Source organism: Symphalangus syndactylus, chromosome 11, assembly GCF_028878055.3.
Source record: "Symphalangus syndactylus isolate Jambi chromosome 11, NHGRI_mSymSyn1-v2.1_pri, whole genome shotgun sequence".
NCBI classification, from domain to species: Eukaryota; Metazoa; Chordata; class Mammalia; order Primates; family Hylobatidae; genus Symphalangus; species Symphalangus syndactylus.
Genome location: NC_072433.2, coordinates 99,743,925 through 99,769,996, shown reverse-complemented (window position 1 = coordinate 99,769,996; position 26,072 = coordinate 99,743,925). Strand labels below are relative to the sequence as shown.

Here is a 26,072-nt window from a genome sequence, read left to right as displayed (position 1 = left end):
CCTTTTTGATGTTCTCCCAGCAGAATCAGGGTTAGTAACATTTCTTATAGAAGTTCCTTCCAGAAACTTGCCTGGAGATTATGAGCCTGGATGCCAGTGGGGGTTTCAGCATTCAGTAGGTAAATTTTCATGTAATTCAGTGTTTTGTATGATACCCTCACCTTCAATTAAACAAGGCTGACCCCTAACCAAAGACCCTTTGTTTACCCTCTCCACTTCTCCAGAGGAAAAAGCTCTCTGCTGGGATTGGAAAGGAGCAGTCACTAGCTGTACAGGGTTGTACGGAGGTTCTAGAAACTCCATCTGCTTCTTAACAGATTTTCAAATATCTTCCTGCTTTTAACTCTTTTTTTCTTCTCACATCCAGAGGTATCTAGTTGCTTCATGACTTTTCATTCCTATTGCTGCCTTATGGGTCAACCCTCTCTGATATGCTAGAATGTTATCACTTGTTTATCCGCTTTCCAGCTCCACAGATTTTACTGTGGTCACCTTCCCTAGTCTTAATGCCTCTTTCATTGTATCCTTTTACTATCACTTTAATGGGGTTTGTGGAGTAAGCACAGGAGAATGTGTATTATCAATTCTTACTATGGATTATCTATAAAAAAGTTTACTTACTGGATAGTCACCAAATTAAGTTAACTATTTGATTATATGTAAATTGACAGCTAAAGTAAGGCATCTATATTCACAGTTCTATAAATTTTAACTGCCTAAAAGATAAAATCAAAATAGTCAAAATTTTTGATAATTTAATTTCACGAAAAAAAGTTACAGTATTTAAATTCTCTGAAAGAACATCTACATTTCAATGGTGCCACATTAAATTTTATACATTTTCTTTTCTTAGAATAACTAACTATTTTTATACCCACAAACAAGAAAGGCAATTTACTAACCTCTGCTTCTGTTGCTTGGGACTGTAAAAGCTGTCGTATACGAAGTATGTCCTTTTCGATTTGCTGAATTCTGGCTATTCTTCGCTAAAATAAAACAAGAAACCTAATTAGTTATGCTTTTATTAATAATATTAATATAAATAATCATACTATGGCTACCAATAACAGCTCAGGGTTACATCAAACCACTCTTATTTAAAAAGCTAGACATATAAATATATTCACCCTTTAATAACAAATTGGGGTCAGTTCAATTTTTCTTTTCTTTTTTTCTTTTTTTTTCGAGACAGAGTCATGCTCTGTTGCCCAGGCTGGAGTGCGGTGGCATCATCTCAGCTCACTGCAACCTCCGCCTTCCAGATTCAAGTGATTCTTTTGCCTCAGACTCCCGAGTAGCTGGGACTACAGGCCCAGCTACTTTTCGTATTTTTAGTAGAGATGGGGTTTCACCATATTGGCCAGGCTGGTCTTGAACTCCTGACCTTGTGATGCGCCCGCCTCGGCCTCGTAAAGTGCTGTGGGCTTACAGGCGTGAGCCACTGTGCCCGGCCCTGGGGTCAGTTCAATTTTTTAAAATACACTGGACTTTATTCAACAGATCTCCAGAACTGTTTAGTAAAACTGTGGAAATATAAGTCATATATCAAATTGTATGTTGCATGAATTATGAAAATTGACACAAGACACATTGTGAAAATTTATTCTCAAAAAATATTTCAACAAAGAGAAAATTACACCTGCATTTAATCTTTTATATTAATCCAGACATTAATACAATATAATAAATTTATATAAACATAGTATACTGGTAAAGGGAAAGAACATCTGATTTGTTTTAATAAATATCAGGGTCCCCAACCTTTTTAGCACCAGGGACTGGTTTCGTGGAAGAAATTTTTCTACTGATTGGGGAAGGGGAAGTCTCAGGATAAAACTGCTCCACCTCAGGTCCTCAGGCATTAGATAGATTCTCATAAGAAGCCTGCAACCTAGATCCCTCATATGTGAAGTTCACAAGTGGGTTCATGCTCCTAATGCAGCCACAGATGGTGGCAGGAGGCAGGGCTCAGGTGGTAATGCTTGCATGTGGCCTGGGGGTTGGGGACCCCCGGTTTAAACAGTAGGCCCAACTCTTCCCCAAAGTTACTTCTGTCATAAGTTAGTAGTATTTTTCAGCCTTTCCTAGTATCCAGCTGTTGGCTAAACATTATTTTTATCTCCAACACCAGGATCATAAAGGGGATAGAGCTTTTGCTTTTCCACTACATGGAGACCATCAAGTGGTCACAAAGCAGTAACTACAGATTGAACCACATGGAATGGAAACAATGTGGGGAATATGTTGTGTGCGTTTTTTTAAGCTAGACTTCATTTTAACTTTTATGAATACTAGTGGAAGCGGAAAAAACAAGTCACTTATGAATAAAGACTTTGCAAATCTCTCATAAAGCTAGTTCAAGACAAGTTAAATACATAGGTTTTAAAAACAAGTACTGCCAGTGTTGTACCATTTTCTGTAATAATTCTATAGTTATTGACATCCTAATATTGATAAATCAAAAATTATAAAAGTAAGCTGTTTCAATAAGGGGGGGTGTGTGTTAGAAGCTAGATGGAGTAGTTTCCAAACATTTTTCAGTTATGTTCTCCACCAATAAAAGATTTCGGAACAAATATCACCCCCAACAGATAAATAATAAAAGTACTATAGCAATTAGCTTTAAATACATACAGTTATAAAACATTCATATAAAACTTACTCTTTGATCACATCCAGTTTTACTTAAATACAATGCCTTCGTGCTTTTTTTACTACCACAGTAAGAATGTTTACTGCTATTATCCAGTCTTATGATAAACAAAGAACAGAAAAACTCAAAGAAGTGCTCACTGGCCGGGCGCGGTGGCTCACGCCTGCAACCCCAGCAGTTCAGGAGGCTGAGGCAGATGGATCGCTAGGTCAGAAGATCGAGACCACCCTGGCCAACACAGTGAAACCCCATCTCTATTAAAAATACAAAAAGAAATTAGCTGGGCATGGTGGCGCGTGCCTCTAATCCCAGCTACTCGGGAGGCTGAGGCGGGAGAATCGCTTGAACCCAGGAGGCGGAAATTGCAGTGAGCTGAGATCCTGCCACTGCACTACAGCCTGGGCGAGAGTGAGACTCCGTCTCAAAACAAAAACAAAAACAACTCCCCCACCCCCAAAAAAAATAAATAAATAAAACAAGAAGCTGTGCTCACTGTCCCAAATTAACCTATCTTAATTTTCTCCCTCTTTTCTTTCTTTTTAACAATATAACTAAGCTGATTCTCTATCATGATTCTGAAAGTAGTAAACTTAAGGTAAAAAAATATTCTCAGGCCAGGCACTGTGGCTCAGGCCTGTAATCCCAGCACACTGGGAGGCCAAGGTGGGCAGATTGCTTAAGCTCAGGAGTTTGAGACTAGCCTAGGGAACATGTGAAACTCCATCTCTACAAAAAATACAAAAATTAGCCAGGCATGAGGGCATATGCCTGTAGTCCCAGTGACTTGGGAAGCTGAGGAGGGAGGATGGCTTGAGTCTGGGAGGCGGAGGTTGCAGTGAGCCGATATTGCACCACTGCCCTCCAGCCCGGGAGACAGAGCCAGACTGTCTCAAAAAAATAGAAAAAAAAAAAAAAAAAAAAAAGAATATTCTTTAATTAACAAATCTTACCGTGTCTAATTCACAGTATGAAAACCATCTGAAGAAGAAATACCTGTACTTTTGGTAGTTTTCTAAAGATATTGCAAAGATGAGTGATCATTTCTATAACCAGGTGGCAAATACTTCCTAGCTTTAGAGAAACAACCAAGCTACATACAATTACTGGATTTCTAAATTTGATTGTTTCCTCCCTTTCTATATAATCAGTTTCTATATAATTAGCTCCCTTCCATCAATACAGTCCTAAATAAAAAATTTTAATATTCAGAGGATGAAAATAGGAATTTATATCTCCTACTCCTCTCCATTTTACACTACATTTCCATATTGCCAGTATCTCACTAAATACTGAGGTCATGTCTATGTCTTGATGTCCAGTGAGGTGGATGGTTTCTGACATGACATTCCTTGTGCTTCTGTTTCTAATATGAAAACAGAAGAAGCCACTACACCTTGAGTATTCCTAATCCCTATCCCTAATACAAAAATCCAAAACCCCAAATGCTCCAAAACAGGAAACTTTTGGAGCACCCACATGGTGCTCAAAGGAAATGCTCACTGCAGCACTTTACAATTTGGATTTTTGGATTAAGATGCTTAACCACTAAGTATTTCTTTCCTTTTTCTATATGACAAGAATATTTGTGAAATTATATTTAATAAACTGTTCATATGGACTTGATACGACTTTAGAAAAAAGTGATTTTTAAAAAACTGTAATAGTAACACAGATTCAGGATAACTCTCCACAAATTAGAATAGAAGGTAAATCCCTTAACTTGATAAAGGGCACGTATCAAAATCCCTGAGTAAACAACACACTTAAGTGTGAAATTTTAGAAGAATTCTCTTTAAAGTCAAGACAAGAAAAAGAAAACCACTATCACTGTTTCCATTCAAAGATGTATTAGAGTTCTTACACAATACAACAAAAGAAAAAACGCTGTAAGGTCTGGAAAGGATAAACAAATTGTCATTATTTGCGAACAATATGACAGTGTATAGAATCTTAAACTGGCGATGATATAGTATTTCAGGAAGACTGCTGGATACTTTTTACTTAAATGTAATTTAGTAATATAATTAAAGAAATTCTCACTTATAATAGCAACAAAAACTGTAACATATCTAGGAATAACTTTTTTAAATGATATGTAAGACCCCTGTGGAGAATTTGATAAAACCTTATTGAAGGATATAAAATAAAGCCTAAATAAACAGACAGATATAAAATTAATAACAATACCTAATAATTTGTTTACTATGTGCCAGGTTCTGAGTGCTTTCACATATATCAACTCATTTAATCCTCACATTTTACAGTTTATCACTATCTATATTGTACTGACAAGAAAACTGAGGCAGAGAATTTACCTAGGATCACAGTGTTGCTAAGCGGCAGGTCTGGGATTTGAATATAGAAGGTCTGGTTCCAGAGTCCATCCTTTCAACCAAGACTAAATATTATGAAGGTCTGACTTCTCCTTAATCTATAAATTTAATGTAATTCTAATCAAAAGCCCATGAAGCTTTTATTTGAATTAGAAGCTGACATTAAAGTTTAAAAGACAGAGTAATAAGGCAGAATACTACATTTTTAAAAACAAAGAAGGATTCACCCAACTGAGTATCAAGATTTATAAAACTGCAGCAAATAAAAAATGTGGTATCAGTGCAGGCATGGAGAAGCTAAAGTGGACTAACAGAAGAAAGTTCAGAAATATCCAGTATATATAAACTTGGTATGTGATAAGAGATGATGTTACTCATCGATGCAGAACTAGTGCGGTATCTAATACATGATAATAAGAAATTCCGTTAACAACATAAATGTATGTATACATGTGTATGTATGACTATACATAACTATATATACACACATGTATAAATCATGTGCACGTATAATACACATACACACATATATAAGTAATATACACATAAGTTAGATTCCTGCCTCCACAACATACATAATAGCAAACTCATGATGAATTAAGGAGCTAATAGAAGATTACCTTTACGACTTCAGTACAGGAAAAGATGTATAAATCTGGCAATATAATTAATTTAGCCTTATCATAAAAGCTTATTTTTGTTATGAGGCTAATGCAGGTAACAGATTTGGTGGGGAGGAATTGAGATGTATATTATCTACAAAGGATTGGTATCAAGAGGATATTAAAACACCTCTCAAACACATGAAAACAAGACATTTAACAATAAGGGAATGATCAAGGGATATGAAGAAGTAACTTAGAAAACCCCAAAATCTAATAAATATATTCGAGATTCAACTTCAGTAGCTCAGGAAAATACAAAGTTTAAGATGACAAAATGTTTCACTGCCCACTGATTGTTAATTATACATTTTGACTCACAGGTGATGGAGAAGACATACAGAAACAAGAATTCTCACATACTACTATTAGGAATGTAAACTAAAAAGATCATTTTAAGAGCAATTTGGCAAACACTAATTCAAAACAGTCATACCTTATGACCAGTAATTATGCTTTTAGATATATATCCTAGGGCAACAGTCAGCAAACTAGGGCCTACTAAGCCATTTGTTTTTGTAAATTGAGTTTTATTGAAACACAGCCACCCCCATTTGTTCATAAATTATCTATGGTTGCTTTCTTGTTAAAAGGCAGGGTTGAGGCTGGGAGTGGTGGCTCACGCCTGTAATCTCAACACTTTGGGAGGCTGAGGTGGGTGGATCACCTGAGGTCAGGAGTTCGAGGCCAGACTGGGCAACATAGTGAAACCCCGTCTCTACTAAAAATACAAAAATTAGCAAGGCGTGGTGGTGCACGCCTGTAATTCCAGCTACTTGGGAGCCTGAGGTGCAAGAATCGTTTGAACCTTAGAGGCGGAGGTTGCAGTGAGACAAAATTGCATGACTGTACTCCAACCTAGGCGACAGAGTGAGACTGTCTCAAAAAAAAAAAAAAAGGCAGGGTTGAGTAGTTGCAAAAGAGACCATATGGTCCACAAAACCTAAATATTTACTATGTGGCCTTCTAAGAAAAAGATTGCTGACTCCTCACCTAGAGAAACTCTTGCATGTTTGTTTACAAGACATGAATAAGTATGATTATCAGAGCTGTTTTTAACTGAAAAATTAGAATCAACTTAAGTGTCCATCAACTAGGGAGGAGATAAACTATATTAAACAGTATCATCAATTATAGCAAGATAGAGGGGTACTTACACCTTCACCCTACCAATTCCCACATCCCAGTAGTAAGCTCTATTAACAAACTGATGTGCACTTTTCCAACCTTTGCTTACATGCCTATGTAAGAGTAAGTACCACCATACTAGGTGACCAAATACACACTGAACAAGTAAGAGTAAACAAATAAATAACCATGCAGTTAAGAAGTACCTGGAAATTAACAATCTCACATAGGTTGGCAAAAGTGGATTTTGAGTTTTCCTAAATTATTTACTAGTCATCTGTGTTTTACTGGTCATTTGCAATCTTTTTAATGAATTGCCTTATTACATCCTCTGTCCATTAAAAAACTTGGGTTAGGCAGGTGTGATGTACACGTCTAAAGTCTCAACTAAGTGGGAGGCTGAGGAAGGAGGGTTGCTACAGCCGTTTGAGGCTGTAGTGTATTATGATTGCTCCTGTGAATGGTCACTGCACTCCAGCCTGGGCAACCAGCAAGACCCCCTCTCTGAACAAAACAAAAACACAGGGTTGTCTTTTTCTTATTAATTTCTAGGAATTCTTATATTTTACAGACATTAACATTCTCCCCTTTATGCGTTATATTTTTCTAATTTATCTTTTGTGCAATGAATGATTTAAAATCTTATGAGATAAATCCCAACTTTCTTTCCTCTTCATTGCTTTTGAGTTTCCACTCATATTTAAGAAGATCTCTTGTCTGTATTTTATTCTATTAATTTTAGATTTATTTTTCACATTTGAATAGTTAATCAACCTGTAACTTTTCTTAAGATGTGAGGTAAGGGTTTAATTTCTCATCTTTTGAATAGGTCATTGGTTGTACCTATATAATTTTTTGGGTAATTTACCATTTTATCCAAAATTTATAATGTAACTTCTGTCATATAAAGGTTGTAAATATTCTTGTACCTCTTTCTATTCTCTATCATTTGCCTAAATGTATTCCTGTGCTATTATCATACTACGATTATTCCAACATCTTCACAGCAAATTTTAACAAATGCTAAGGTAAATCTTCAATTATGTGTTCTTTCATAAATGTTTTTGGAAATTCTTGCATTATAAACTTTATAATCATTTTCCTAGGTTCCAAAAAAATTTAGTGTCCTTCAACAATTTTATGTTTTTCTTTATGCAGGCTTTTTCTAGTTACTTTAAACTTTCCTGTTATTGTGAACAGGTCCTCCTGCCCCCATTTCCACTTTTAACTGGTAGTTATTGCTGATTTTTGTATGTATCTTAACTCGAGATACCTTAATAAATTCTCTTAGTAGTTTAAATACTTTTTAGTTCATTTTGCATAGCTTTTCTAGGCAAACCATCACATCATTTACAAATAATTATTTAATCTCTTCCTTTCTAGTTCAAAAATAGTGTAGGATTCATAACACTTATTTTGTTTTTTCTACTTGCATTAGTCAAGCCCATCAAACAAAGTTAAATAAGAGTGATGACAGCAAGCTACTCAAACATATTAACGATAGCAACAATGATTACCTCATTATTTCTGTTTTCTTTTTCAAGACAGGGTCTTGCTCTGTCACCCAGGTTGGAGTGCAGTGGCAAGATCATAGCTCACTGCAACCTCCAATTCCTAAGCTCAAGCAATCCTACCACCTCAGCATTCCTTAAGACAGCTGGGATTACAGTTGTGTGCCAACACTACTGCTAACTTGCGATCCTCTTGCCTCAGCCTCCCAAAGTGCTGGGATTACAGGCCTGAGCTATTTCACTCAGTCACTATTTTCTTAATATAAGGTTTGCTTCTGGTTTGTGGTAATACTTATGTTTAAAAACTTTCATTCTATTCTTATTTTATTTGGAATTCTTATTTACTCCTTCCCCTTGCAAATGAGATTCCATATTTTTTCTCACAGCCTCAGACCCTCCTGAGATCTCCTCTTCCAGGGCCGTTCTTGTTTCACTTCTTCAATCACCCAAGCAGGGAGTTAGGAGGGAAAGGAGTGCTTTGGCTACCATATTCCCACTATTCTCAGTATCTTATTTTATAAGAGCTTGCATACTATTCATTTAATAATTTAAAATATGTATCTATATTCTGCCCTAAAGTAAGTATTTCTGTACACAACATATTCCTAGAAGTCCTATAGAAACGCAGGGTCATAGAGCATAGACATTTTAATTTTGGCAAATAATGCCAAACTCTCCTCCAAAAATGTATCAATTTATTCTTAAAAGAACAGGGTAGACAATGTTGGCTGGGCGCAGTGGCTCATGCCTGTAATCCCAGCACTTTGGGAGGTCAAGGCAGGCAGATCACTTGAGGCCAAGAGTTCAAGACCAGCCTGACCAATATGGTGAAACCCTGTTTCTACTAAAAATACAAAAATTAGCTGGGTGTGGTGGCACACAACTATAGTCTCAGCTACTCAGGAGGCTGAGGCATGAGAATCGCTTGAAGCCAGGAGGTGGAGGTTGCAGTAAGGTGAAATCAAACCACTGCACTCCAGCCTGTGTGACAGAGCAAGACTGTGTCTCAAAAAAAAAAAACAAAACAAAACAAACAAGATTTAAAGGTAGATGATGTTTTCACTTTCACACCCTTGCTAATACTGCATGTCATCAAATCATACAGTTTCGGGCAGCCTTATCGATAGGCAAAAAAAAATATAGTATCTTATTTTATATTACATTTCCCTGATGTGTAGTGATGTTTAAGCATCTTTTCACAATTGTTTATTAGACACTTGAACTTAATTTTCTGATGGAACTATTCACATCTTCTGACTACTTCGCTATTTGGTTATCTGTTTTCTTTCTTTTCTTTCCTTTCTCTTTTTTTTTTTTTTTTTTTGGGTGCAGTGGTAAGATTATAGCTCACTGCAACCTTGAACTCCTGGGCTCAAGGGATCCTCCTCAGCCTCAGCCTCCCAAGTAACTAGGTCTACGGATGTGCACCATCATACTCAGCTGTTTTTTTTTTTTTTTTTTTTTTGGCAGAGACAGGGTCTCGCTATCTTGCTCAGGCTGGTCTGGAACTCCTGGGCTCAAGTGATCCTTCTGCCTCAGCCTCTCAAAGTGCTAGAATTGCAGGTGTGAATCACCATGACTGGCATGGTTGACCATTTTCAATTGATTTGTAGGTGATCCTTATAGAGTAGGGATATTAGATCTCTTATATATTCTACCAACATTTCCGTTATTTGCCTTTTTATCTTGTTTACAATTTCTTTAACCTTAACCTTCATATAACTATTTCCAGAATAAATGAATGTGTATGTTTCTCAAAATACAGAATAAAATTTCCTTAGAATATTAACTACCAAAATGAAGAATACTACATTCCAGAATAAAATAAGAATGACTATATCAGCGCTTATGTGAACAAAATGGCTAAGAAAGAACTCAACCTCTCTTCGGGTATATAAACTGTCTGGAATACACCTACTTATATTTATATAGCACAAGAATTTTTACAACTACCATCACATCTTGTTCTTTAAGGATCTCTAAAAAAAAAAGCTCACATTAACAGATACAGAAAAACTAACTTATGTCTACAGTATCCCATATCTTCATGTTCTAAAAATGCATATTCATATAAACCAAAGTAATACTTGTTTTTTGAAACAAATAAACCTAACATTTTAAAATAATTCCATGAAAATCTCAAATTTAAATCTAAATGTACAATGGAATATATTTTTAGAAATTATTTATATATTCTTGATTTTAGTTATTTGCCAGTTATATGGTAATAAATGTCTTCTCCCAATTTGTAACTTATCTTTTCACTTTCAGGTACCTGTTGAAGATAAATTCTTAATTTTAATACAGTAAACTTATTGGTCTTTTATCATTAGTGTTTTAAGTCTTTCTTAAGAAATACTTTCCTCTGCCCGGCCACCCATCGTCTGGGAAGTGAGGAGCGCCTATGCCTGGCCACCCTCGTCTGGGAAGTGAGGAGCGCCTCTGCCCGGCCGCCCCATCTGGGAAGTGAGGAGGGCCTCTGCCCGGCCACCCATTGTCTGGGAAGTGAGGAGCGCCTCTGCCCGGCCGCCCCGTCTGGGAAGTGAGGAGCGCCTCTGCCCGGCTACCCCGTCTGGGAAGTGAGGAGCGCCTCTGCCCGGCCACCCATCGTCTGGGAAGTGAGGAGCGTCTGGGAAGTGAGGAGCGCCTCTGCCCGGCCGCCCCGTCTGGGAAGTGAGGAGCGCCTCTGCACAGCCATCCATCGTCTGGGAAGTGAGGAGCGCCTCTGCCCGGCCGCCCATCGTCTGGGAAGTGAGGAGCGCCTCTGCCCGGCCACCCATCGTCTGGGAAGTGAGCAGCGCCTCTGCCCGGCCACCCATCGTCTGGGAAGTGAGGAGCGCCTCTGCCCGGCCACCCATCGTCTGGGAAGTGAGCAGCGCCTCTGCCCGGCCACCCATCTTCTGGGAAGTGAGGAGCGCCTCTGCCCGGCCACCCATCGTCTGGGAAGTGAGGAGCGCCTCTGCCCGGCCACCCATCGTCTGGGAAGTGAGGAGCGCCTCTGCCCGGCCACCCATCGTCTGGGAAGTGAGCAGCGCCTCTGCCCGGCCACCCATCGTCTGGGAAGTGAGGAGCGCCTCTGCCCGGCCACCCATCGTCTGGGAAGTGAGCAGCGCCTCTGCCCGGCCACCCATCGTCTGGGAAGTGAGGAGCGCCTCTGCCCGGCCACCCATCGTCTGGGAACTGAGGAGCGCCTCTGCCCGGCCACCCATCGTCTGGGAAGTGAGGAGGGCCTCTGCCCGGCCACCCATCGTCTGGGAAGTGAGGAGCGCCTCTGCCCGGCCGCCCCGTCTGGGAAGTGAGGAGCGCCTCTGCCCGGCCACCCATCGTCTGGGAAGTGAGGAGCGCCTCTGCCCGGCCACCCATCGCCTGGGAAGTGAGGAGCGCCTGTGCCCGGCCACCCATCGTCTGGGAAGTGAGGAGCGTCTCTGCCCGGCCGCCCCGTCTGCGATGTGGGGAGCGCCTCTGCCCGACCGCCCCATCTGGGAGGTATACCACGGGGGCCAGAAGCAATGTGGGGGCTGGACGTGGTGGCTCACGCCTCTGGTCCCAGCACTCTGGGGAGCCGAGGCGGGTTGATCACTTCAGGCTAGGAGTTCGAGACCAGTCTGGCCAACATGGCGAAACATATGAAAAATACAACAGACAAACCAACCAACCAACTCAGTGACAACAAAACAGGTCTACCCTGGAGTCATACTCTAATTTTTTCTATTTTCCTCCCTTTCTGATCCTTTATCCCACTTTCTTTTTCTTCCTCTTCCTTCTCCTTCTTCTTTGTCAAATAGAGGATTGAGTTATTATCACTGATCCAAAAAAAAAAAAAAGAAATACTTTCCTACTCTAATAGCAGAAACATACTTATGTATATTTTCTACTGAAAGGTTTAAAGTTTTACTTTAGACATTCAAGTCACGAATCTTTCTGACTGGGATAGGGGCAAGAGGGAAGGTAAGAAAAAAGAATATATTATATACACGTATTATAACTAACATGTACACATACATGCACATGCACACACACACTAGTTAAGCCCCCAACCTCATTATGAAACTAACACGTACGGACTAAGAAATGTAGTACGGTACTGGTGTTTTAGTAGCACCTTAGCCTACCACCATACTCCAAAACAGATAGAATATACATTATGTTTACACTGGCTGATATGGTTTGGCTCTGTGTCCCCACCCAAATCTCATCTTGTAGCTCTCATGTGTTGTGGGAGGGACCCAGTGGGAGATAATTAAATTATGGGGGTGGGTCTTTCCTGTGCTGTTCTTTTGATAGTAAATAATTCTCATGAGATCTGGTGGTTTTAAAAATGAGAATTTCCCTGTCAGTCTCTCTCTGCCTGCTGCCATCCATGTGAGACATGACTTGTTCCTCCTTGCCTTCCACCATGATTGTGAGGATCCCCCAGCCTCATGGAACTGTTGTCTCTTAAACCTCTTTCTTTTGTAAACTGCCCAGTCTCGGGTATGTATTTATCAGCAGCCTGAAAACAAACTAATACACTGTGCATGATGACTCTAAATCCTAGAACTTCGGGAGGCTGAGGTGGGTGGATCACTTGAGGTCAGGAATTCAAGACCAGCCTGGCAAACATGGCGAAGCCCCATCTCTACTAAAAATACAAAAATTAGCTGGGCATGGTGGCGCACGCCTGTAATCCCAGCTACTCAGGTGGCTTAGGCAGGAGGATTCCTTGAGCCTGGGAGGCGGAAGTTGCAGGCGAGATCATGCCATTGCACTTCAGCCTGGGCAACAGGGTGAGACTCCTTCTCAAGGAAAAAAAAAATTCTTTATGTTTAGGAAGCGTCACATAAAAAATAAAGACTATACTTCAAGGAATGTAAAATATTCTACACTAGCCATTTTAAAACTATTTAATATGTTTTATAGAATAAAAAATGTATGTGTATCATTATCATGTAAATGTTGGTCTCTGCTTTTATTTGCTATTAATATTTACTTAAAGAAAATCTTTAAATGTTTTCCTCCCCATTTGTCCCAAAAGTTAAAAAAGAAAACAACAACCCCTGCTAGTTTTGAAACTGATAAGGCAATTTGCAAGGCCTCTTCAGGCTTAAAAAATTAGTCAGTCATAAACTTGTTTGAATATAAAAAGGCTATATTCAATAATATCTAAAAATACTTAATAGCAAGCTAGCTAATACTCTTTCTTGACACTGAAGGTAGAAATATTGGAATGTTCTCCATACAACTTACTTCATCTCTCCTAAAATTCTCTTTGTTTCCTTCCTATTATCCTTGAACGAGGGTTTTTTAAGTGCACAATTTGAAGAGCAGTGACATGTTCTGAATAACTTTATACAGTCTTAGATTACAGAAGTAAAAATCTCAAAGAAGAACTGAAGCTAGTTATTAGCTACCAGAAGACCACCATCTAACTCTGTCTCTCCCTTATAATTCCAAGGCAGAACAGAACAGTACTAGGGGAAATGAATATGGTAAAGACACAACTATGTCAATATTGATTATGTTGCTCAGCAGCCATGATAAATCTTATTTTGAAATAGAGCCAAAATAAAGACAGCCTTATAAATGTCTTTGATAAAATTTAATCAATATTAACAGAGCTGTAATTCATTTTATTCCTAATAGCTCTTTGCTGTTTTATCACTTAGAAACAAGTAACTTACCTGTGCTCGTTTTTCCATATCCTGGCAGGTACCTAGTTGTTCTTCCATTGCAACTCTGATTTGCCTTGCTTCATATTCCAATTGCCTTCTGGTCATATCTGTTTGTAAGGAAAACTAAAACCACAAATAATATAAAAGTATCAATATCTTGTATTTACGTTAATCAGCAAAAGCAAAAAAGCATATAAGTACCAATAAAGAAAATGAATAAGCAAATACGTCAGTCATGGTGCATGAGAAAATTATTTTTTACTCCAAGGAGTGTTTAAATTTGATTATAGGTGTCAGACTCAATCTGGATCCCTGATGTGATATGGAATTCAAACACTTATTTGCCAAAGTCACAAGTGGCTTTAATTAGATTGGCTTATTTCACTTAAAATATATAATTGGTCCAGTTAGAGTGAGGCTAAATTCAGTTGCCTTATGACTCTTCTCTACAGAAGAGGCACTACTTTTAATTATTAAATACTAGCATATTAATGTGGACAACATAGAAATATCAAGAAACAAGTCCATCATTCTTAAGCTTATACTTCAACTTAAGGTAAGGATTACTATATACATACAGATTAAATAGAGAGAACTTTCCCATTAATCAAATGAAGAATATGGGATAAGAAAAAGCCTACATGTAAGAAAGATAATCATAAATAGAGTGGACAAAGTCAACACAGACTTTGGTAAAAATTGAAAAGTAAAGCAAAGTTGAAACAAATAAAAAGAGGTACTTCTTCAGAATGGGTGATAACTCATTCAAAAATGTATTAACCCTTTAATTAAAATTCCAAGGACTGTGATAACTGCCAAGCATGCAACAGGATTTTAAAAGGACAAGGTAATGAAACTTATAAACCCATGCCCAAAAGGTAATAAAAGCTGATTAAACAAAATGATAGGTAACAGACTTATAATGGGCCATGAAGGGAATGAGGAAATGCTATAGATTTTCTGTGTGCCCTTAGAAAACTGTGTATGACATGTATCTGACTCAGAATAGCACTCTGGTCCAAGAACTCCAAATTGTGTTGTCAGTTGTAGTTAGATTAGTTCTCACCCTTTTCCCTTTGCAACATACAGATGACATTCATATGCAGAATGTATTCCCTTAGGCATACCCAAATTATGGGTTGCAATAGAGATGAAATAGTCTGCATGTTATTTCTTATTCCTACTGAGCCAGTTGTAACTCCACTTATTAGTCCTCCACTTCCCAAACCCTCTCTGCAAAAAAAAAAAAAATTGAACATGACACAGTATGTTGCAATAATGTGGTTTAGATCTGATGTTTTCAGTAATGTTTTGATAAGTAGGTATTTCCACATAAAGTGTTCATTAACTTGGCTTCCCAACATAAATGCAAAATTTGTGAAATTAAAAAATAGTTATAAAATACAAGCAGAGTTTAAATTTGCTAATGTTGCCAATGGTCCCTGATAATGTCTTATATATCATATTAAATAAATGTGATCTACTTAATAAATTAGTAGAGAATAATTAACTTGACAACTGATCTTTGTTTCAGATAGTAACCAAATACTCTTGAGTTGTCATGTACATTTAAGCTCTTTACCGAACCTGACTTCATGTAGACAGTGGAATTCTGGATTTTGTGTATTCTCTAATGGCCAAAGTTAATGGTAAGCAAAACTACACTTTGGTATTTTTCTTTATAAAAGTTATAGTCCCAACAAATCCCCCAAAATTCCTAATCCTCACAGGCTAACAATTCTCCAATAACTGTTCTCTCACTATCTGTGCTCCTTAATTCCCAGGAGCACTGTTAAGTGTTAACATGTTAAGGCCCTGTCAGAAAAAGGGATCCTTTCTCTCTCTCAAAACCCTGAATGATTACTCCAGTAGAGTGAGCACTTAAGCTTCCAGTTCCACCTCCTGTCAGCCAACGTCCACTCAGGAAACCTAGCTAGCTACATGTTTTCAAAAAGGTTTTCTCTCTTTCAATTTTTACCTTTTTGTCTATTTTGGTCTCTCAAAGTAGTAGTAGAAAATGAAAAATTTAAGCTAAGAGAGTAAGTTATATTTTAATTAGTCTATTTTCTTTTAAAAAATTACATGTGGCCGGGCATGGTGGCTCACACTTGTAATCCCAACACTTTGGGAGGCCAAGGTAGGTGGATCACGAGGTCAGGAGATCGAGACCATCCTGGCTAACACATCAAAACCTCGTCTCTACTAAAAGTACAAAAAATTAGCTGGACATGGTGGCATGCGCTTGTAGTCCTAGCTATGTGGGAGGCTGAGGCAGGAGAATCGCTTGAACCTGGGAGTTGGAGGTTGCAGTGAGCTGAGATTGCACCATTGCATTCCAGCCTGGGCGACAGAGCGAGACTCCATCTCAAAAAAAAAAAAAAAAAAAAAAAAAAAAAAGTTACGTGAAATATTTATAGATAATAGCTAAAATATGTAGTCTTGTTTGAGATTATATAATTTTCTTTTCTTTTTTTTCATCCTTGAGCAAGGGCCATGCTAATCTTCTCTGCATCATTCCAGTTTTAGGATATGTGCTGCTGACGTGGCCACTATAAATGTATTTGAGAAATATTCTTATATGTGCCACCCCATGAATAAAATCATTGACATGGAGAGGGAGAGGCTGACAGGATTAGATTTTTTTTTTTTTTTACAGAACGCTGCAGACTTATAACCCAGAGCGGCTTGGAGGTGGTGAATATCAGCTCCTCAAGTCTGCAATAAAAAATGGCCTCCAATAAACCTACATTGCAAAAAATAGGAAACAAATACAATGGTAAGAGTAAAAAAGATGAAGAGGCAGAGCCAGAAGAATCTGTGGTGGAAAATGTATGACTGACGTGTAGTGAATGGGAAAGTGGAATATTTCCTTAAGTGGGAGGGATTTACAGATGCTGACAACACTTGGGAACCTAAAGAAAATTCAGATTGTTCAGGGTTAATTGAAGCATTTCTTAATTCTCAAAAAACTAGTCAAGAAAAAGATGGCACGAACAGAAAATCTTTATCTGACAGTGAATCTGATGACAGTAAATCAAAGAAGGGATGCTGCTGACAAACCAAAAGGCTTTGCCAGATGTCTTGATCCTGAAGGAGTAATTGGTGCCACAGACAGTAGTGGAGAATTGCTGTTTCTCATGAAAAGGAAGGATTCAGATTAGGCAGAGTTGCTGCTGGCAAAAGAGGCAAATATGAAGGGTCCTCAAATTGTAACTGCTTTTTATAAACAGAAACTAACTTGGCATTCTTGTCCAGAAGATGAAGCATAGTAATTGTTGGCACTGTTTTATATGGGTCTTGGTTTTTGATTTACTAGTGTGAAGAAATAACTACATTTTAATGAAAATCAAGTTTGGTATGTTTGTTTTTAAAGTAGTATTGGGAGAATTGCTGTGGATTTTCTTTTGCATTAATAGCACTGGTTACTTTGAACAAATAAATAAAAGCTTTCTGTAGTTGCTTCCTTCATCAGAAAAAAAAATTAGATACCATGGTATATTATATCCAATGTATGAGAGAACAGCTTTTCTAAATATATTAGGGGAAATTTCCATAGCCATTACTCAATCAGAACTTCTGTTCTCATACGCCTAAGGACCATTCTGGGTTTCTTATTTGTTTTTTTTTTCATGTGTGTTTGTGTATATAGAATATGCACACACAAATGTTTTCCTTTTTTATTGTTTTTAAACATTCACCAAAACAAAAATCGCAGGTAATCCAATGTTTCTGAAATGCCATCATTCTGAGCAATCTAAGAAAAATAAATCACTTCAAGTTAAATTGAAAAATTTCCTGAAGTCATACATTTCAAGTTAAATGAATGATTTTAATTAATTGGACAATTTAAATTGGATAATTTAAAAGCAGCCATATCAGAATTCATATCTATAAATGCAATGGTTTGCAAAATTTCTAAAATGAAAAATTTTACCATTGCCAGCAACATCCAGATGAGGAAACCAGACAAATCCTAGTGTATTTTAATTAGCTAAAAAAGACAATTAAATGGACACTTAAAGATTCCTCTGGTGAGTCATTTCTTTTTTTTTTTTTTATTTTTTCTTTTTGTTTTGAGATGGAGTCTCGCTCTGTCGCCCAAGCTGGAGTGCCGTGGCGTGATCTTGGATCACTGCAACCTCTGTCTCCCAGGTTCAAGTGATTTTCCTGCCTCAGCCTCGCAAGTAGCTGAGATTACAGGCATGCACCACCACGTCTGGCTAATGTTTGTATTTACTTTAGCAGAGACAGAGTTTCACCATGTTGACCAGGCTGGTCTCGAACTCCTGGCCTTAAGTGATCCACCTTCCTCAGCCTCCCAAAGTGCTGGGGTTACAGGCGTGAGCCTCCGCCACGTTGAGTCATTTCTTAACAAAAAGTTGAAATCCCTGTGTTACGCTGACTAAAAGGTCATGATTCATGGAATGTCTAAGACTTGGCTCATGGAAACCTAATCAGATGGTTAGAGATGTTGGCAGTTTAGGACCAGCTGTCATAAATGGGTGAACAAACTTCTGTAATCTAAACTACTGACTTGCATGTTTTTTCTTTACTCCAACACATTCATTACATGTAGCTTCAATCTTTTCAGTATATGTTTTACTGGTTCAGCAGAGGCCAAGAAAAACAACCCTTTGCGGTAAATCAGAACATTATTCAACTGCATACTGTTAATTTATTGTGAACACTGGTGGACAATGGTCAATAGTTTTATATTCCTTAAAAAATTTTTTAAAACAGTTATATTTGCAAAACAAACCAACTTTAGTGTTTGCAAAAATGCTAATATCTGTGCTATAGCTATTGGCATTTATATCTAGAATATTTTCAGTTATTTTTATTGCAAAAACTATTTGGCATGATTCCTGTAACACAGTACAAAAAATAGGCAGATGGTGATAAATACTTCTACAGAGTATGTTTGGCAATTCAATACACAGAATTAAAAAACTAGTTGCCTAGTTGAACCCTGAGGTCCTCTAGAATTCAAACTTTATAGATTTTCTAAATAAGAGCTTTAAATAAAACATTTGAGCATAATAAAGTTTTATCATCTTTACAAATAAAAATTCATTAACTATTAGGGGTATATTCAGGCCTAAAGTTGGGTAAAACATATTACAATTTACAAATAACCATAAATTCAGTTATCCTGAATTTTAATGGATTACCTAGGTACTTTAAAATATCAAGTTATTAAAGTTTCAGATAAGTTGTACTGCCAAGTTACTTACATTTTCAGTTAAAGGAAGACTATCTATTCTTTTAGTGAGATTCTGAAGTTGAGCATAATACCAGTCTTTTTCTTTTTCTTCTTTGTCAAGATCAGCAAGAAGCAACGACCTGTTTTTTAAAAAAAGGTACATTTGAACAATGCTAATAAAGACTGCACAAGAGCAATACTTACACCAGTTGTTATTGCAAACTTCTCTACCCAAAGTGTTAATAATGAATTACTCAAAAAATTTACACTGATTTCAATTTTTAAAGGGAGGACTTAGAATATTACAGTCATTAAAATTAGAGTATTAAAAAGAACATTTTTTTCTAAATAAACTGGTAATCATCCTTAAAAGAATACTTACACTTCACTAAAGGCTTTCTTCATATTTATAGTCTAAGAATATAATGATAGGTAAAAGATACAGATATAACAAAATTCAAAATTAGTATAAGAATAAAAAGCATAGTAAAGGAATTAAGAAAAGCAGCAATGATGCCCAGAAAACAAACCTAGAATAGAGGAAGCTACTACTTTGGACACTGATGTGGCTTTCAGCTTCACAGCAGCCAAAATACTAAGAAATATACTGTCATTTTGAAATAAGAGGAAGTTGTGACGGAGAGAAACTTCTTAGTTTGGAATCTGAACACCAAATGATGGTGTTCTCCATAGCAATCTGTACTAAGATACTGCATACCTGAGCATTATAAACATAAATGCACAGTAAGAGTGTTACAGGGATAAAACTCAAGAGGTACAAAAAGTATATAATCTATCTCTTTCCATGTGGCTCTTTGCCAGAGCTACCACTGTTACAATTTTCTTATGTATATTACTAGAGTATCCTATAAAAATGCAAGGACGTATGTGCATACTTATATGTACATTTTAAATATAAATTGTAGCATATTATTATAGTATATGTTGTCCTGCAACTTTTTTTCCCTTAAAAATTGACCCTGGGGACCAGGTGTGGTGGCACATGCCTGTAATATCAATACTTAGCGAAGCCGAGGCAGGTTGATCACTTGAGCTCAGCAGTTCAATACCAGCCTGGGCAACATGACGAAAACCCAAGACCCAAAATCCCATCTCTACAAAAAAATACAAAAACTAGTCAGGTGTGGTGGTGCACACCTGTAGTAGCTACTTGGGAGGCTGAGCTGGGAGAATCACTTGAGCCCAGGAGGCCGAGGCTGCAATGAGCTGAGATCATACCACTGCATTCCAGCCTGGGCAACAGTCTCCTTTACAAAAAAAAAAAAAAAATCGATCTTGCAGAACACAAATAGGCACAGTGAGTATCCCTTATTCAAAATGATTGTGACTAGAAGTGTTTTTGGATTTTGGAATATTTCTATTATACTTACCAGTTGGGCATCTCAAATCCAAAAATGCTCTAATTAGCATTTCCTTTGAGCATCATGTTACTCAAAAACTTGAGGATTTTGGAGAATTTTCTATTTCCAGATTTGGGATGCTCAATCTATACTAGGTATTTTTTTTGTTAGCTACATAATATTCCAAGAATTCCCTAGTATTCATAAATCTATGTAGGGATACACTACAACCAACTCTTAGTTGGTGGTACTTAGGGCCTTTCTAATCTTTTGTTATTATAAACAATGCTGCATTGAATAGCCTTATAGATATACCTCATTTCATACATATACACGCATTTATATAAAAGAAATTCCTAGAATATATAAATTTTTAACTTACTGCCCTTGTGAGATGTTATACCAATTTATGCTACCATCATCACCAATTGAAGTGTTTAATTCAACTTTCTGCTTTTTCGTGTCTAGTTTTTTTTAAATGGTGTATCACTGGTTTTAATTTGATTTCTCTTACTATGAGTGAGATTAAACATTTTGTTCGAGTTTATAAGCCATTTGTATTTCCTTTTCTGTGATTTTTCTTACTTGTAGGACCTTTTCTGTATTAAAAATAATAGTGCTTTGTCAGTTGTTGGGCTGCATATAATTTTCCCAACTTAACACTTGTCTTTTTAACATTTTTTACTCACTTGACCCTTGAATATGGGTGTGAACTGCATGGGTCCACTTATACATGAATTTCCTTCCACTTCATTATGATTTTCTTAATAACATGTTTTCTCTAACTTAACATAGTATATAATACACATAACATACAAAATATTTGTTACTTGACTGTTTATGTTATCAGTAAGGCTTCAGGTCAATACATAGGCAATCAGTAAAGTTTTTGGGGAGTCAAAAGTTATATATATATTTTTGACTGCATGTAGCGGGTGGGTACGCCAACCCATGAATTGTTCAAGGGTCAACTGTAACGTTTTGCCATGTAGAAAATTTTGATTTCCATGCAGTCCGATTTGTAGATATTTTCTATTATAGATTCTAGAGTTTGGTCATACAGAGAAATGTTGCCCACTCTGATACTATTATTACTTTAAAAGTTCTGCTTGATTATTGTTTCTTAGCAAATATGGGAATGAATCTTAGCAGTGAGTACTAATGTGAGTATGTGGAAGGTTCTGTTCTTGTTAAAATGTATTTTCCTTTACTGAGAAGCAACTTAAAAAATAAGAAAGAAGCTTTTGTTCTTATGTGGCAACCTTAATAGTGACAGACTGATTGGGAAGAAAGGAAGCCCCTGCTTATGAGGTAGCAGCCCTCAGAAAAGGCAGACTAAAGACAAGCTGCTCTCTCCCTCCGATTTCTGACAACAGGAACAGGAGAAAGCACTGCAGAAAGCCTGAACTCCATTCACAGCTGGGTACCACAACTCCCATAAAGATGAGATTTAATTCTATTTTTCAGTTTTCCCTAGTGAGGACCTGCAAGACTGACCAGGTCCAAGGTGGGAAAAAGAGTAAAAAAGATGGTGATGCTACTATTTCCTCCATTATAAAATGAACTTATAAAATAAGAGTTGGGGCCAGGCACGTGGGTCACGCCTGTAATCCCAGCACTTTGGGAGGCTGAGGCAGGTGGATCACTTGAGGTCAGGAGTTCGAGACCAGCCTGGCCAACATGGTGAAAACCTGTCTCTACTAAAAATACAAAAATTAGCTGGGTGTCGTGGCAGACACTCGTAGTCCCATCTACTCAGGAGGCTGAGGCATGAGAATCTCTTGAACCAGGGAGGTGGAGGTTGCAGTGAGCCAAGATCGTGCCATTGCACTCCAGCCTAGGTGACAGAGCGAGACTTCATCTTAAAAAAAAAAAAAAAAAAAAAAAGAGCTGGGCATTTAAAGTGCTTAAATTGACAGGCCAATGTCAGTGGCAGTGTTGAAGTAAGGGGAAGGTTAGGGACACTAGGGACAATTTGCTGCTATCAAGTTTAAGATTAACCTGTAGTAAAATGCTCTGGGGAAGCCAAGGTTATAGCGTCTTCAGCTAAAATGATAGCAAGTGATTAAATTATCGTAGTTGACCTTGTGACTCACACAACAGCAGTTCATAAGGCTCAGAACTGAAACTAAGGCTAGACTCAGAACAGGTAGAGTCATTAGGGTTTAGTGTACTAAAGGCCTATTTTGTGATTGCCAATGGTCTTTAAAAACGCTTTTTCACATAAATCTCACATCTTCTTAGTCCTCTACCTTACTGGGGGTCACCTAGAAGAGCATGGCACATTTGTACTAGCAATCAACAAATATTTGTTAAATAAATTAATAGTGAACATGACAGCAACATTCCTAACATTACTGAATGCTGTATATACTGGGCATAGTGCTAGGGACTTTAAAAAAATCTAATTTAATCCTCATGATATCCTTTGAGGTCGTTATTCTCATGATCACTTTACTAACTAGAAAACTGAGGTTCAAAAAGGTTATAAAGCTATAAGCTGGGTTTAAGTCCTGGCTTAACGAACTTCTAGCATTTATCCTGAGGAGTACAGATAAAGGAAGAAGACATAGAGTTAAACTATGACTTTAGGAAGGTCTAGAAAGAAAGAACAGAAAAAACTAAAGGGGAAAATCATCAAAGAAGTAATATAACAGAAAAAAGATGAATAAATAAATTTCCAGATCAAATGGTTACAGTAAATATTCAGCACGATGAATGAAGAAAATATGCATACCAAAACATTCCAAAGCTTCCAAAGAGGAAAAATGGCCATCTACAAAGGAGTAAGATTCAGACTGGCATCAAATTTCTCATTGGCACCTTGATAATGAAGAAAAATGAGTTTGAACCTAAACCTACCTGAACTATCAAAGTGTGAGAGCAAAATAAGTATACTATCACACAAGAAAGAAATCAATTTATCTCTCTCCAACATAGCAAGAGTCAAGAACACCCAAACACATTAGACCTAAATGGGAAGCATAATGACAACAATGGTATATCAGTCCTGTAGCAGGCTCAGGAAGCAAATGGTACAAATTAGATCAGAAAAATTAATTGGCTCCAATAAAAATTTATTTACGAATAAAATGAAACTAGATCCTCATATTATCATAAAGGCACAAATTTCTGCTCCCAAAAACACAAAAGAAAGGGAATTAGAAACTTGAGACAAAAACAAAGAGCTATATAAGAAAGACACATTCCAAATAGCATCATCTTCCTTTAAACAGCACAAAGGGTATGATATTCTATCAATGGGGAGTAAAAATTAATTCTGGCATACTACTGACTCACAGTGTCCAACAACTACAGAGTCCTAAAAAAACCCACTTATTTCACATCAACATTATGCCTAATTCACAGAAAGAAAAAAACATGAAGACTCAAATATATATAGTATGAGGTAACTGTTAACAGTCTTCACAAAATAAAGGTGAACACACAGTTGCCAAATCTTATACAGCGGGGCTTCAATAGACACAGTCACTCACAGGAAAGAACAAGAAATAGAACTTATATATATATATATGTATTTGTATTTGGTTATGTGTATATGTATACAAATTCGACCAAAGAATTGGTACAGAATTTAAAACTGGATGGATAATTGAGTAAATTTAACAAATCTTCATCTTTTAGAGTGGTAAGTCAGTAAGTCATGTCCAATACTAGTAATATAAACATATTATTTAGAGTTATAGAAGTAACTATCTCATGGGAAATGAGACTGACTATAGGAAAGGAATATTGATACTTTTCATTTATGATGCTTTATAAAGCTAAACTAGTGATACTAATGATCAGTCAGAGTTGAGAACCTTCTAACGACACCATGCTGATACCGCTTTCTCTCCAGATAAAGCAACTTTTTATAGTGTGTAATAAAGCCTGAATTAGAAGTTGGGCCACATTTTGGGAGAAAAACGAAAACAAAAACAAGACGTCTTTTCTATAGTAACAACAGAAAAGGCTAAAGCACCTTTAAATATTTTTAAAAAGAAATGTATTTTCCACTTAGAGTTAAAAGTCAGAATACTAGCTTAAAGTTATTTACAGTGGTATTACACAATAAATAAAACATGGAGATCATTGCATTTAAGTCTTTGAACAGAGTTGAATAAGCTTTTCCTAGATTTAGATGCAAAGAACTCTGGAAGACTAGTAAGAAATAATGTCAAGACAGAAAATAAGAACATTTTTATTACAAGTATTCCTTACCACTTAACAGCTGCATTTGTTAGGTTTACTAGTATTTGCGGTAAAACTTATTTCAAAAATTAATATTTTTCTGTGAAACTCCCTCTCTCTGCTAATAAAATCAAGACTTTATCTACAAAAAACAAAGTAAGGAAAAGAAAGCAAGTAAGGAAAGGTTAGTATGCATGTCCTTTGCCTCTTAATAGAGCTCAAAGGGGAAAGAGATAGATCATGGATCCTAGTTCACCCTTATTTTTCAAGATGGTGTTTCAATAGTCTAGGACCAATGCATGAAACAGAGACTTATGTAAACTTAAGAAATAAAAGACAGTGTAACATCATTTCTGGTCCAGATAATTATCCCTATTTTTATAAACGGGCATATATGAAACTGGAGAGAAAGTTATAAAAGGTCTTCTGCCTCTCAGGGAGATATGCTGGGCATTTCCTATATACTAATATTCAATTTTCACAACAATGCCATAAAGTAGAACCATATCTTTATCTTATAGAAGAAAATGGCACAAAAATTTAATGATTTAACCAAGGTCACAGAGATAATATGAAGCTTTTATATATTTTACCATTTTCTGAATGTCTAATAGAACTTTTAGAAATATAAAGATAATAAAGATATTCCTTAATACATGCATTAAGGAATCTTTTAGGGGACATAAAACATTTGACGAAGTTCCTGATAATGATCTATATTCTGGTATCTGCAGTGAGATAATGTTAACTTTAGGAAGAGAAGAATTAATACACTAGCTGTGAAAAATCAGAACTCATTCCATACGTCAAGCAATTTTTTTTCAGGTATTAAAACTTATACATTAAGAAATGTTTTGTTGGCCAGGCGCAGTGGCTCATGCCTGTAATCCCAAAACTTTGGGAGGCCAAGGCAGGCAGATCACCTGAGGTCAGGGTATCAAGACCAGCCTGGCCAACATGGTGAAACCCCGTCTCTACTAAAAATACAAAACTTAGCTGGACGCGGTAGGGCGTGCCTGTAATCCCAGCTACTGGGAGGCTGAGGCACGAGAATTGCTTGAACCCAGGAGGTGGAGGTTGCAGTGAGTCAAGATTGCGCCACTGCACTCTCGTCTGGGCGACAGCAAGACTCTTGTCTCAAAAAAAAAAAAAAAAAAAAAAAAGAAGAAAAAAAAGAAAAACTTACTTTTTACTCACAGAAGTAAAAAGTAAATACTAGAGGCTAGGAAACACAGAGGGAAAGACAAGATAAAGACAGATTTGTTAAAGAATATAAAATTACAGCTAGATAGGAGGAATAAGTTCTAGTGTTCTACACTACTGCATAGAACTGTGTTCTATACTACTGCAGGATGAGCATAGTTAACAATATTACA

The 26,072-nt window shown here is 37.1% G+C and overlaps 1 protein-coding gene, 1 non-coding gene and 1 pseudogene across 16 annotated transcripts in view; 1 reads left to right on the top strand and 2 right to left on the bottom strand.

Moving 5' to 3' along the window:
• Positions 1–26,072, bottom strand: part of APC (APC regulator of WNT signaling pathway) — a 144,452-nt gene that overhangs the window by 57,174 nt on the left and 61,206 nt on the right. For 14 of the 15 annotated variants that reach the window (XM_055298377.2, XM_055298382.2, XM_063612904.1 and 11 more), the window contains 3 exons: positions 19,173–19,281; positions 13,948–14,061; positions 903–986 (listed from right to left, as the gene is read on the bottom strand). In XM_055298377.2, the coding sequence (XP_055154352.1) occupies positions 903–986; positions 13,948–14,061; positions 19,173–19,281 (307 nt within the window). The remainder of the gene's footprint in view (positions 1–902; positions 987–13,947; positions 14,062–19,172; positions 19,282–26,072) is intronic. The other variant, XM_055298384.2, reaches the window with a different exon arrangement.
• LOC129457876 (U6 spliceosomal RNA) lies at positions 16,383–16,488 on the bottom strand. The gene has a single exon (XR_008649424.1). It is a non-coding gene; the product is annotated as a U6 spliceosomal RNA (small nuclear RNA).
• LOC129492915 (chromobox protein homolog 3-like) lies at positions 16,666–17,207 on the top strand (annotated as a pseudogene).